The sequence below is a fragment of the Cryptomeria japonica genome, chromosome 4 (genome assembly GCF_030272615.1).
Source record: "Cryptomeria japonica chromosome 4, Sugi_1.0, whole genome shotgun sequence".
NCBI lineage: Eukaryota > Viridiplantae > Streptophyta > Pinopsida > Cupressales > Cupressaceae > Cryptomeria > Cryptomeria japonica.
The window spans coordinates 651,924,257-651,936,995 of NC_081408.1; the positions used below are offsets into that span (position 1 = coordinate 651,924,257).

The window sequence follows — 12,739 nt, forward strand, 5'->3', positions numbered from 1 at the left end:
CCAAAATAACATTAGCGCCTCAAATATCAAGGAGGCCGACTTACAAGAAAGGGCCGACTTTAATAGAGTGAAGAGGCATATAAGTAAAGATCATTTTGCAAGTCAAATTATCAAGTTCAATTAAAATCATAATGCAAATTAGCTCTGTTGTGCGAACCTAAGGAAGAGGGCGAATTATTCAGTTTGGTGTAATATTGTCCAAGGGGACATAGCATATCTTGAGGCAAGTCATTGAAGCATGCAAGGACAGATCTGATATGTGAAGATCAGATTCGAGCTAAGTATTGTACTGTTATTTAGAGGAGAATATATAATCTGACCTGTGGGTCTTTCATGCTGGGTTTTTCCTCCTTGGAGGTTTTCCCAGGGTATGCTTGTTTGTCTTCTATCATATTTCTGATTAATGTTGTCTTACTAAGTTCTGCAAATCTAATTACAATCTAGCGCACAATTTAATGCATGTTGGTTCACTAAACTACTGCAAATCTAATACAAACCAGGGCATAATTAAATAAGATAAATCTGGTCATCATACCTAGGGTTTAAATTAACAGATGTAATCCCTATTTTCTCGCTCAAATTTTGATAAATTTAGCTAAGTCCCAATGCGTAATGGTGTAAATTGAGGTGTCCAAATGTTTGAGTGGGAAAATTATTGAATTCCTGATGAAAATCCATGTTTTAGAGGTCTAAAGGTCAAAAATCCTAATGAGGGGTGCTTTTCCCCCAAATTTTCGATGACCCGTGATTTTTCCCCACTTAAAAACCTGATGGACGGCGATTTTCCACCAGGAGGCTAAAATTTTGACTAAGTGTGGGAAATATTCTTGACGACCCACATTTTTCCCCTGAAATGTAGATGAACTTTATCCGGATGAAATTTCCTATCCAAATGAAGGGCGATTTTCCCCCAAGTCAGTTTATGATTAAATTTGATGGATTTTTATGCAAATGATTGTCCTAATGAATAGCGAATTTCCCAAAGTATGATTTTGATGAATTTTTGATCTGGATAATCATCCAGATTGGGGATCGATTTTCCCCAAAAGTGGATTTTTGGACTTAATGAGAAAAATGAAGGGATTTTTGGAATCCAGATGGGAATCAATTTTCCCCCACAGGCATTTATGGACAAGTTATGATGATTTTTGATCCAAAATTATTCCAAAGGAGGTCGTTTACCTCAAGTGGCCAAATTTGGTGAAAGTGAAATAATCAAAGCAAGTGGGCCCAAATTTTAATTGTTTTTGTAATTGACAATGATTATTTAACTATCAAAAAAAAATATTTAATGATTTGCAATGATCATTTAATAATTAATATTTTCTAGATGCAAATCGATTTTCCCAGGCAGGCTATAAATGAAAAATAAATTGAATCTGAAAACAGAATGAAAATCCGACAGCTCAAAAATCGAGGCACGAAAAACGATGCAACCAAAAAATATGACGACGACCTAGTTGAGCTCTCGAAAAACCCACCAAGAATCTGCAACCAAAATTAAATTTCAACTTAAACTGAAAGGTCAAAACCCTAGTCCAAAATTGCAGAAACCCTAGGAAAATTTTCAACCTGCAAAAAAAAAAAACTGCCCACGAAGAAAAAAAAATCTGTTTTTAAAAAAAAAAACAGTTTTAAAAAAATCTCGTCAATAAAAACTTCGAAAGATTTTAATAACAAAAATTTTCGAAAGTCATTCTCTGATACCATGAAAAATAAATTGAATGAATGATTCAATAATCGGATGATTACATTGAAAGATATACACACGTATATATAGAGGTTACAAGACGATGTTCTATAATTAGAACATAACGTTAAAGTAAAAGATTAAAGAGCTAAAAGCTAAATTAAGCTTAAAAGCTAATTAACTAAAGCAAAAAAGCTAAATGCTAAATAAAGCTTAAAAGCTAATTAATTAAAAAGAAAAAGCTAAATGCTAAATAAAGCTTAAAAGCTAATTAACTAAAAAGCTAAATGACCATTAAACAAGGAACTAAATATAGGTGACTAAAATATAATTAAATATTCTAATACCCTCCCTTAATGGTCATGCTATCTATCACACCAAGCTGCCCTCTAAATTTGAGAAACTTTGTCGGGCTCAAGGACTTGGTGAGGACATCTGCAGTCTGATCTTCTGTAGGAATGTACTGCAGTATCACTGATCCATCTTCAACATGCTAGCGGATGAAATGACAACGAAGCTCCACATGCTTTGTCCGCTCATGGAAGACTGGATTTTTGGCCAATTTTAGAACCCCTTGATTATCACAAAACAAGGGAGTAGGTCTTGGTTGAGACATTTGCATGTCTGCAAGCATCCTACGTAGCCAAATTGCCTCACATGGTGCCTTAACAGTTCCCTGATACTCTGCTTCAGTCGAGGAAAGAGCTATTGCCTGTTGCTTCTTGCTGGTCCATGTGACTGCACCTGTACCCAAGCTAAAAACATACCCAGAAGTTGACTTTTTGTCATCAACACAACCTGCCCAATCTGAGTTTGTAAATCCAACCAGCCTAGGATCTTTGCTTTTGCTGTACAGAATGCCAAAATCAGGAGTGCCCTTCACATATCTAAGCACACGCTTCGCTGCAACCCAATGTTCAACTTTTGGGGCTGACATGAAGCGAGAAATATAGCTCACAGCATAACTGATGTCAGGTCTAGTGGCGGTGAGATAGATGAGGCTGCCCACTAATTGCCTGAATGAAGACTCATCCACTACAGGTGAATCTGATTTGGCTGATAATTTGAGCCCTATCTCCATAGGTGTAGATGCAAGTTTACAATCTTGCATTCAAAACTTATCTAGTAGGCTCTTGGCATACTTTGACTGAGAAATGACTATGTGGCTATCAGTCTGCCAAACCTCTACACCGAGACAATAATGGAGAAGTCCCAAATCTGTCATATCAAAATGCTGACACAAATTCTATTTGACCTGCATGATCAGATGTGTTGCATTGCCAGTAATGATGAGATCATCAACATAGACTACTAGAAATAGAATATCAGCACTAGTATGTTTGACATACAAATTGGGATCTGAAGGACTCCTTTGAAAGCCTTGATCAATCAAGTACTTATCAATTTTGATGTGCCATGCACGAGGAGCCTGTTTGAGGCCATAGAGTGCTTTGACTAGTCTACATACCTGGTGTTCCTTACCGGCAACCTTGAAACCTGGAGGCTGCGTCATGTAGACTTCTTCCTACAAATCACCATTGAGAAAGGCACTCTTGACGTCCATTTGATGGACTTTCAATCCAAATTGAGCTGAGAGAGCGAGGACAAGCCTAATGGTACTCATCTTGGCTGTGGGAGCAAATGTCTCTTCATAGTCGATGCCCTCCTTCTGTGAAAACCTTTTTGCCACCAACCGAGCCTTGTACTTATCAAGACTTCCATCAGCTTTATACTTGACTTTAAACACCCATTTGCAGCCAATGGGCTTCTTTCCTGGAGGAAGATCAGACAATACCCAAGTGTTGTTTTTCAAAAGACTATGTTGCTCTGCTACCATAGCCTTTTCCCATTCAGGTACACCTTTAGCCTCTGTATATGTTTGAGGCTCATAAATACTGTGAATGTTGGCCATAAGAGCAAAATTAACTGTGTTGTTGGCTCTTACCTCTAACGGATCTACCCTCAATGAGCTCATAATCATGAAGATCACCAATGGTCTTGGCCCACCACTTAGGCCGGAGAGTAGAAGTACCAACATCTGCTGCAGGATGAAGAGTGCCTAGAATATCTGGAGCAAGCTCCTCTAGATGTGGATCGAGAAGATCTTGAGGAAAGTCAGGGGGTGCAATGTCATGCACGGGAAACCCCACAACTTCAGAGTCAACTAAATCCCTCCCATCAAGTGGAGCTAAGGGAAGACGAACACCCATACTTACAGCCTTTGGAGGGTGATCCTCAATGCTCAAATCAGGAGAGGAAGGCTGAAAAGGCCCTCTTTCTTCATCAAATACATCTCGACTGAATATGAGGTGATTAGTGTCTATATCAACCAGCCAATAAGCCTTGTGGTTGTCACTGTAGCCGATGAACATCAATTTCTGACTCTTTGGATCCAGTTTGGTGCACGTGGCATCTGGAATCCAAACATAAGCTGTAGAGCCAAAAACTTTCAAATGACTGATTTTGGGCTTCCTACCAGACCAAGCTTCCTCTGGAGTCATCTTCTTAACGGCCTTTGTGGGAGACCGGTTCAGAAGGTAGACTGCAGTGAAGACCGCTTCCGCCCAAAAGTGTTTTGGAACATTTCTATGCTCCAACATAGACCGAGCCATCTCAGTGACTGTACGGTTCCTGCGCTCAACAACACCGTTCTGCTGTGGGGTGTAAGGTGTGGTAAGTTGATGCTTAATGCCATGTGATGCACAAAAGTCGGTTAACTCTGTAGAACAAAATTCCCCTCCATTGTCGAACCGAAGAGTGACTATCTGACAGCTAGACTCTTTTTCCACTAAGGCCTTAAACGTTTGAAACATGGTGAACACCTCTGATTTTTGCTTAAGAAAATAAACCCACATGCATCTACTAAAATCATCAACAAGTAATAGAAAATACCTACATCCAGTGATTGATGGAGTGTTCATGGGACCACAGATGTCTGCATGAACGAGTTGCGAGACCTTGGATGCTCTCCAAGCGTCTCCATCTGAAAACGGAGTCCTATGCTGCTTTCCAGCTTGAACACTCCGCAAACTCCATGATTCTGAGTTTGAATCTCAGGTAATCCTACGACTAGATCCTCTCGAACCAACTGAGAGAGATAGTGGACATTGAGATGCCCATATCGTTGATGCCAAAGAGTGTTGATGGAAGTACTCCTAGCTGCCATGGCAAGCTCCTGAGAACCTATTGAATCAACAAGTCTATAAAGACCATTATCCTCAATACCAACTGCAATTGTAGTGCGAGTCTCCCTGTCAACAATGTTGCACTTGTGCAACCCGAAGACGACATCCAGCTGTGGTGAATGCTGCATAATCTAACTGACTGACAGTAGATTGAGCTTCATACCAGGTACAAAGTATACATTGAGGAATATTAAATCCCTCCCACCAGATGAAATCTGAACGTTGCCCTTGCCGACAACAGTATACTCTTCACCTCCACCAAAGATCACTGAATCAATAAAAGGCATGTACTCTGTAAACCAATCCCGACGATGTGTGAAATGTCGAGAGGCTCCAGAGTCAATGTACCAGGCTAATGATTGAACATCATCAAAGGAGGTTTGGGCCATGAACGCATAGAAGGCAGAGTCCCTATGATCAGGATGCGTGGTAGAATTGGCTTTCTGCTTGGACCCTCCCCGCTTGGATTGCTGGGATGCTATCAATTTCCGGCAATCTTTCACCAAATGGCCATATATATGATAGTAGGAACACTGTAAGCTCTTCTTTTTGGAAGACTGCTGAGGTTGACCTTGACCTTGTCCTTTCTACTGGAAGGACGGAGCTTTACCCTTGTACTTATGCGAAGCTGAGGCTATGAAAGCCTGTTCAGTGGATGAACTAGCGCTGCTTCCAAACTACTGATTCCATCGATCCTGTTGGAACAGCTTGTTGCAAAGATCAGGAAACTTCAAATCAACACTAGTAGAGGAGATATTGAGTGTATCAATGAAATGCTCGTAGGATCTGGGAAGGCTTTTCAACGTGATCACTACCATATCCTCTTCCACCATGGTTTGGCCTATAGCTTCTAACTGATCACGGATGTCCTTGATCTTCGTAAGATGTGCTTGGATAGATGACTTCTCATCCATCATGATCGAAAAAAACATATTCTTCAAAAAGAAAGCTCGACTCTTGTCGGACGTTTCATGAAGATCCTTCAAAAGATCCCAAATTTCTTTTGTTGTTTTACCTGAAGGCACCTGTGGGAGTTGATGATCTGTGACGGAGAGTTTGATAAGCATGACAGCCTCTCGATTCTTCACATCATGTTTGTCTTGATCATCACCTGTTGAAGGACGAGATTCCTTGCCCAAAACAAGCTAATCAAGGCAACGATACTCAAAGATGGTAAGCATACGCTGTTTCCAAGTGTTGTAGTTGCGGCCGTTGAACTTCTGATTGTGTTCCAACATGATGTTGGTTAATGATGACATCACGAAAATAGAGATTAATCGAGGTCAACTAAGTGAAAGCAAAAGACAAAAGAATCTGATTTTTTTAAAAATCAGAATAGAAACAGCTGCTGAAAAAACTGAAACACTATAGGAGAATTCTGGCACGAATTCCAAGGCATGAATTTCGAGGTTTGGAAGAAACCCAAAAATTAAAATTTTCTGCACACTTAAAACAGCATAAATGGTGCCAAAAAAAACAACAAAAATCCCAACGTCCACAGAAATAGCAGAAATTGTGAACTGTTTTTAAATTCCAAGGCAAATTTGCTAGCACAAAAATTGAGGCACGGAAAACGAGGCACCCAAAAAAATCTGAGACCAACCCAGAAAAGCTCTCGGAAAACCCACCAAGAATCTGAAAATGGAATGCAAATCCGACGGCTCAAAAATTGAGGCACGAAAAACGATGCACCCAAAAAAATATGATGACGACCCAGTTGAGCACTCGAAAAACCCACCAAGAATTTGCAACCAAAATTAAATTTCAACTTAAACTGAAAGGTCAAAACCCTAGTCAAAAATTGCAGAAACCCTAGGAAAATTTTCAACCTACAAAAAAAAAAACTGCCCACGAAGAGAAAAAAATCTGTTTTTAAAAAAAAAAACAGTTTTTAAAAAATCTCTTCAATAAAAACTTCGAAAGATTTGCGTGATTGTTTTGCAAATTATCATGCAGGTTTAAGACTTAAAATTATTAAGAACAACAGCAGACAATTGATAGATTTATTCCAATTTTTTGTCTGAAACAAGATAAAATAGAGCAGCAAACAATTGAGTTCTGACCTCTTACTTGTTAAGCTTATACAATGTACTAGAGCAATGCTCAATCACAACAGCAAAATACCCATGCATTAGCTCATTTTGATTTAGAATTTTCGGTTTTGAAAAGCAACAAAAATATTCAGTTTCTTGAGCTCACTTTCTTGACTACTCATTCTTTTCTTCTTCATCATCTTCAATGGCATTAGTTGTTTCCGTGAAAGACTTTTTCTGTTACTCTTAACTGCTATTACATTATTCTTGACTTGCAATTAGTCTTTCATCTTCTTAGTGCTATTCTTGACAGCTATTGCATTTATTCTCGACTGCTATTGCAAGAAGAAGAAAAATACATTAGATGATTTAAACTTAGTATAAAGTTCCAATTGTTGCAAGTTGAATTTTGAAACAATGATACTTGAACTTGATAATATCATTTTAATATTTTGATGTTGAACTTGAAATATATGATGCTATGATGGTATGACTATGAAGTATGATCATGATACTATGATTACAAGTTTATGGTGTTTTTGTTCTTTATGTAATGTCCCCATTTTGCGAGCATCAGAGTTTGTAAGAATTAGCCTATCATTTGACCCTCGTAGGCTAATAATTATTGATAGAGGGCCTCGTGTGGCAATTACTTGGTGATTAGAGACATTACTCTTCAGCTGGATTCAGGTTTTGGCCTTTGCACAGGTTTTTTTGACTCAGATTGGCACACGTACTATTTATAGTAAGTTACTATTTTGGGAGAGTCAGGGTTCCTATTAATAGAAAAACACCTGAGCAGAGCTTATTGGCAGTGTCGACCTTGATTGGGCCTTTGCAGCTATTTCTAGACTTAGTTCCACATACTTACTATTTATAGTAAGTCACTATTCAGGGTTTCTATTTTTAGACAGGCATCCAATCACATGGAGAACAGGGAGAGTCGACTCCTGGCTCAGACGGCTTAGCAATCAGACAAGTACATCAAGAGATATTAAAGTTTAAGTGACTTAAGTGATTTATTTAATATTTTAATATTATTATAAAGTTCTAAATTAACTTTATAATAATAAAGTCACTTTAATATAATAAAGTGCGTTAAGTGAATAATTTAATGTGGGAATAAATCTTTTATCCCACATTGGCCAGGAAGGTGTTTGAGCTCTCTTAAGGAAAGAATAAAAGGAAAGGCAGGAGTTCATTCTCGGCATCCAGTTGATGAATAGTATTTTGATTGATTTTTATTGTGGAGCCTAGGGCTTTCGCAATTTTCTTCTTTGATCATAGGAAACGAAAACTTCCTATTGATAGCAATTTTGAAGGTGTGAAATAACATCTGAATTATTGCAGTTGTGGGAAAGAATACTTCAATTCTTTCATTTGTGCAAATTGGTGAAGTTTTCTACAAGGGTTTGAAGTTTATTGTTGAAGAACATTTATAGTTGGTTGTGAATCATCCTTATTTGGCAACAAATTATTCAAGGTTTTAAGAGCAGATTGCAAGTTTGTTCTTGCTGCTACAGTGCGCATGAACAGTGCGCGTGAACAGTGCCGTGAACAGTGCCGTGAACAGTGCGCTACAGTGCCGTGAACAGTGCGCATGAACAGTACCGTGAATAGTGCGCTACAGTGCCGTGAACAGTGCGCATGAACAGTGCGCTACAGTAGTTGGAGTTCTATAGAAGGGGATTTAGAGAGGTTGAACAGCTATATATATGTGACAAGGGATTTGCATATGAGGAGAATCAAACCAATATATCAAGGCAGCCATTGAAATACCAGGTTTTCTATCTATGGTCATTGTATTAGAAAATCATTACTTCATTGCATCATTTTCTATTATGATTATATCATGAAATATTTGGAGGTTGCATATGTTTAATGGAGATATAATTTGCATATTCCACATTCAACATTGATCAGCCATTTAGCTTTCATGCCAATTGTTTGCTTAAATGCCTAATGGCTGTAGGTGTACTTTGGGATGCATGACAAGTGTTTGTCTTAATGTCAACTAGCTGTACTAGTTAATTTCAGTCATTACATATGTGTGGAAAGGTCTAAAACAGCTAGTATATCATTTCTATAACAACTTTGCATTGTTAGAAGCTTTCCATAACTTCATTTGCAGCCTACAAACCCAAAGAAGACAAAGAAAGAATTCACTACAACGGCTTCAAACATTGTATGCCAAATGTTTGACAATATTCCTTGGTGTTCAAATAAGCAAAAACAGGGTCAGATTAGCCAAGGGATATTACACTTTATATGATATTTGTTGCATTCTAATCTTAATTCGTGCTTATAGGCTGCGCATATATATATAGAACTGGCAACAGAGTTCAATCGACTTGATTGAGTTACCTTGTAGCCGATGATCATGCTGGCAAATTTCACATCTGTATCTTTGATGGTGCTGACCCTCATCGACCTTCCATCATGGGTTGCGTCGGTGAGCTTTTCAACCGCAGTGTTGGAGATCTTCTTTCCTGGTTCCTGTCCAACTTTGGGTAAGCCGGTGACTGCCTGAATTGCTTCTTTGGTGATCATGTGGGGCCGGTCCAGCCAGATGAATTCATTATGGACAAATTTTGACTTTGGAGAGCCAAATTTTTGCTTTTGAAAAGGAAAGAGACAAGATTATTCAGAGAGGAAGGAGTCTAAGAGGTTTGGTGAGTCCAAGATTGGATTCACTTGGTGTACATAAGAGGGAATGTATGGATATGCTTGCGAAGCCCACACCGGCAGAAGTCACTGAGAAAGAAACACTAGCACATTTACTGAGTGGACTTGTATCCATATCTAGAACATTCAAAACCAGCTGGGATACCTATATACAGTTGCTAGAAAAAGCTTATCAAGAAATCTTGAAATTGGTCAAGCTCCGGTAAAGTAATCTGTAATTATTCTTTAAATTGTTTCACCAGTCTTTGGCATTGATGCCAAAGGGGGAGTGTATATGTATGTGAAAAATATGTATATAATCCTAAGGGGAGGATATCAGACAGAGTATATTGCAAACATGGTTAGTCAGCTCAGGGGGAGCATGTTTCATGTTTCAGTTGAACCGACAAGGAGTCCATTTTTCACATGAGTGTTGCCATCAATGCCAAAGGGGGAGATTGTTGGCAATTGACATTCATTGAATTCATATGTTGTCATTGATGGCAACAAGATTCTATTGAAGACATATACCGGCAGATACCGGCATTAAAGGCATACACCGGCAGATACCGGCATTGGAGTAATCAGGGTCATCACCGGCACCGGCATCCAGCACTTCAGTAAAGCCGACATCATTCTGGATCCAAAAAGTTTTATTTGTAAAATCATTTTGTATAGTGTCGACATTGAATATCTTTTGTAATGTATTGTAAGCCGAAATAAGGCATATTGTTTGTAGAGGGTATATAAGTCAGTCTGTTTGTATGTATTGTAAGTCGGAACTCTTTTTGGCATTGCAGATGCATTTTGTGAGTTCACCATTACTGTTTTATCTCAGCAGAAGCTTGTAGTCAGTGAGACTCTTTTGTGTTGAGTAGTGTGCTCTAGGCAGTGTGCCTTCCTGCATGTGCAAGCCCCCATGCTATGTAATATCTTTCATATGGCCAGTGAATTAATATTGTGGGTCACAAATCCCACCGTGGTTTTTCCTCTTTGAGATTTTCCACGTATAAATTCTGTGTGTTATGGTGTTCATTCATGTGGCATGTTATATGTTTCTTCATTTACTGGTTTATATGTATATGTTATAATAAGATAAAATCTTGTATTACCGGCAGAACACTGATTCACCCCTCCCCCCCCCCCCCTCTCAGTGTTCTTGGATTCATTGTATTCCAACAATATATATATATATATATATATATATAAAACATGTTTTTGTACTAACAAACCCAAACCCCATTTCAAAATTTTGCCGTACCAACGAACCCAAACTTGAACCCGAACCCGAACCAGCAACCTAGGTTGTGGCCAATAGTTTTCAGTCATGTGAGTTTTTGGTTAGTTATCAAAAGTTTCTAGGTGATTAACTAGCAAGTACTCTCTCATGACTTTCCTACAAGAGTAACTTGCCTAGCCTACCTAGCTCACAAGTACTCACCAATGTTTTTACTATGGTGGATATGATGGAATCGCCCACATATAATTTAGCTAGTAATCTAGAAAAGAAAATGAAACTATTTCTTGTTAACATGTCTTTGTTCATAAGGACACCACTACTTTCTAAAATAGACTTCAGGAACAAGTCAAGGATCGAGAACTACTTGGGAGCTTGGATGTGGTGTAACTTTCCACAAAGATTTCTCTCATGAAGATATCACAATGATTAATAAACTTACATACACCAAGCCTTGTCAAATTTTGTTTTAGGTCTACTTCAATTTCTTAGACAAAATTATGAGCAAAAGGAACATGGAGCCATGAACTCCCCTCTCTCTCCCATTGTATATGGGACACATGTAGAGAGTATCTAGATGCTTTCATAAATAACGTCAAACCACTTCACAAAGGTCAACAACATGAGACTTCCATTCATAGATGTATTAATAATAACAAATGAGGATGGATCACTTCACAGATAGGAGATTAAGAAAGATTGTCTGAATAAAAGTTACAAGACTTGGACTCAGCAAACTGATTTTTGACTCAGTCAGACTCAACACTCAGACTTAGCAAATTGAAAAGCACTGAAATATAAATATATTTTAAAGAATTATAACTTTTACCATGCACCCTTTAACAAATCAGCTTTAAAGACACAATAGAATTTTCAATTAGAAGCTATTTTGATCACATACACATGTATACATCAATCAAATGAGCACAAACGTGGATTTGAGGTGGAGGAATCAATATTTTTTAATATTTAAATATTCTCAAGTGTTTTAGGTGTGCAAAACTCATGGATTATAATACTCATGGCATCAAAAACAAAAATCACAAAATGGAGTTATGAACTACAGTAGAAGATGTTAATAGATGTCAGAGTTATTCATTCTTTAAGAATAAATTAATATTCATATCACTAAATATGAAGTACTTAAGAATATCACCTGAAGGGCCCCTCCTGAGGTATGCTTCAAAACATGTAAATCAGCTTTGACTCTCTGACCTGTATCAGAGCTCCTTGCTGCAATATGATAAAGGTGAGAAAGCGTCAAAACCAGAAAAGGCTGCTTTCCAGAGATAAACAGGTCGATATCTTTCTTATAAACCAAAGCCCAAGTTAACCATCAAAACAAGAAATTAACAAGTATTCTTTATAGAAATGAGAGCAAGAATTCTCTTTGACTTAAAAGCTTCGATTTATAGCATACCGAAGCCAGAAAGACAACTTTTACTGTATGCACAAAACAATGGCTTCCTTTAATAACGACTCCTGAAGTTAGGTTATACCAAATTGAACTTTGATGGTGCTACAAGAGGCAATCTATATTGTGTGCATGCATGGGCAATGCTAAGATAGGATAGTGGCAAGTTTGTTAAAGATGGTTCCTATTTTCTTGGAGTCAAATCCAATAACGAAGCTGAAGCAGTGGCACTTTTGGAAAGGTATGAAGTTAGCCAAATCAGTGAATTGCAAGCAGCTGGCCATCAAGAGCAATTCTTTTCTAATCATTAATGGATGTTTAGATGGTCAGATTATGGACTGGAACCTTAAGAGTATTTTAAAAGAAAATAAAATCATTGCAAATAACTTCCAGGTTGGTTTTTAAGTACTGCTTCAGGGAGAAGATTAAGTAGGTTTAGAAACCTTGATATTGAAAAGTTTCCTTTTTCGGCCAAGGTTAGTGATGATGCTAAAGAATGGTCTTTAAAAAACATAT

At 38.0% G+C, this 12,739-nt stretch overlaps 1 protein-coding gene across 1 annotated transcript in view; it reads right to left on the minus strand.

The window, feature by feature from the left end:
• LOC131047703 (exocyst complex component SEC3A) overlaps nucleotides 1-12,739 on the minus strand; it is a 160,303-nt gene that overhangs the window by 135,314 nt on the left and 12,250 nt on the right. The window contains exon 2 of the mRNA XM_057981502.2: nucleotides 11,966-12,042. Within this exon, the coding sequence (XP_057837485.2) occupies nucleotides 11,966-12,042 (77 nt within the window). The remainder of the gene's footprint in view (nucleotides 1-11,965; nucleotides 12,043-12,739) is intronic.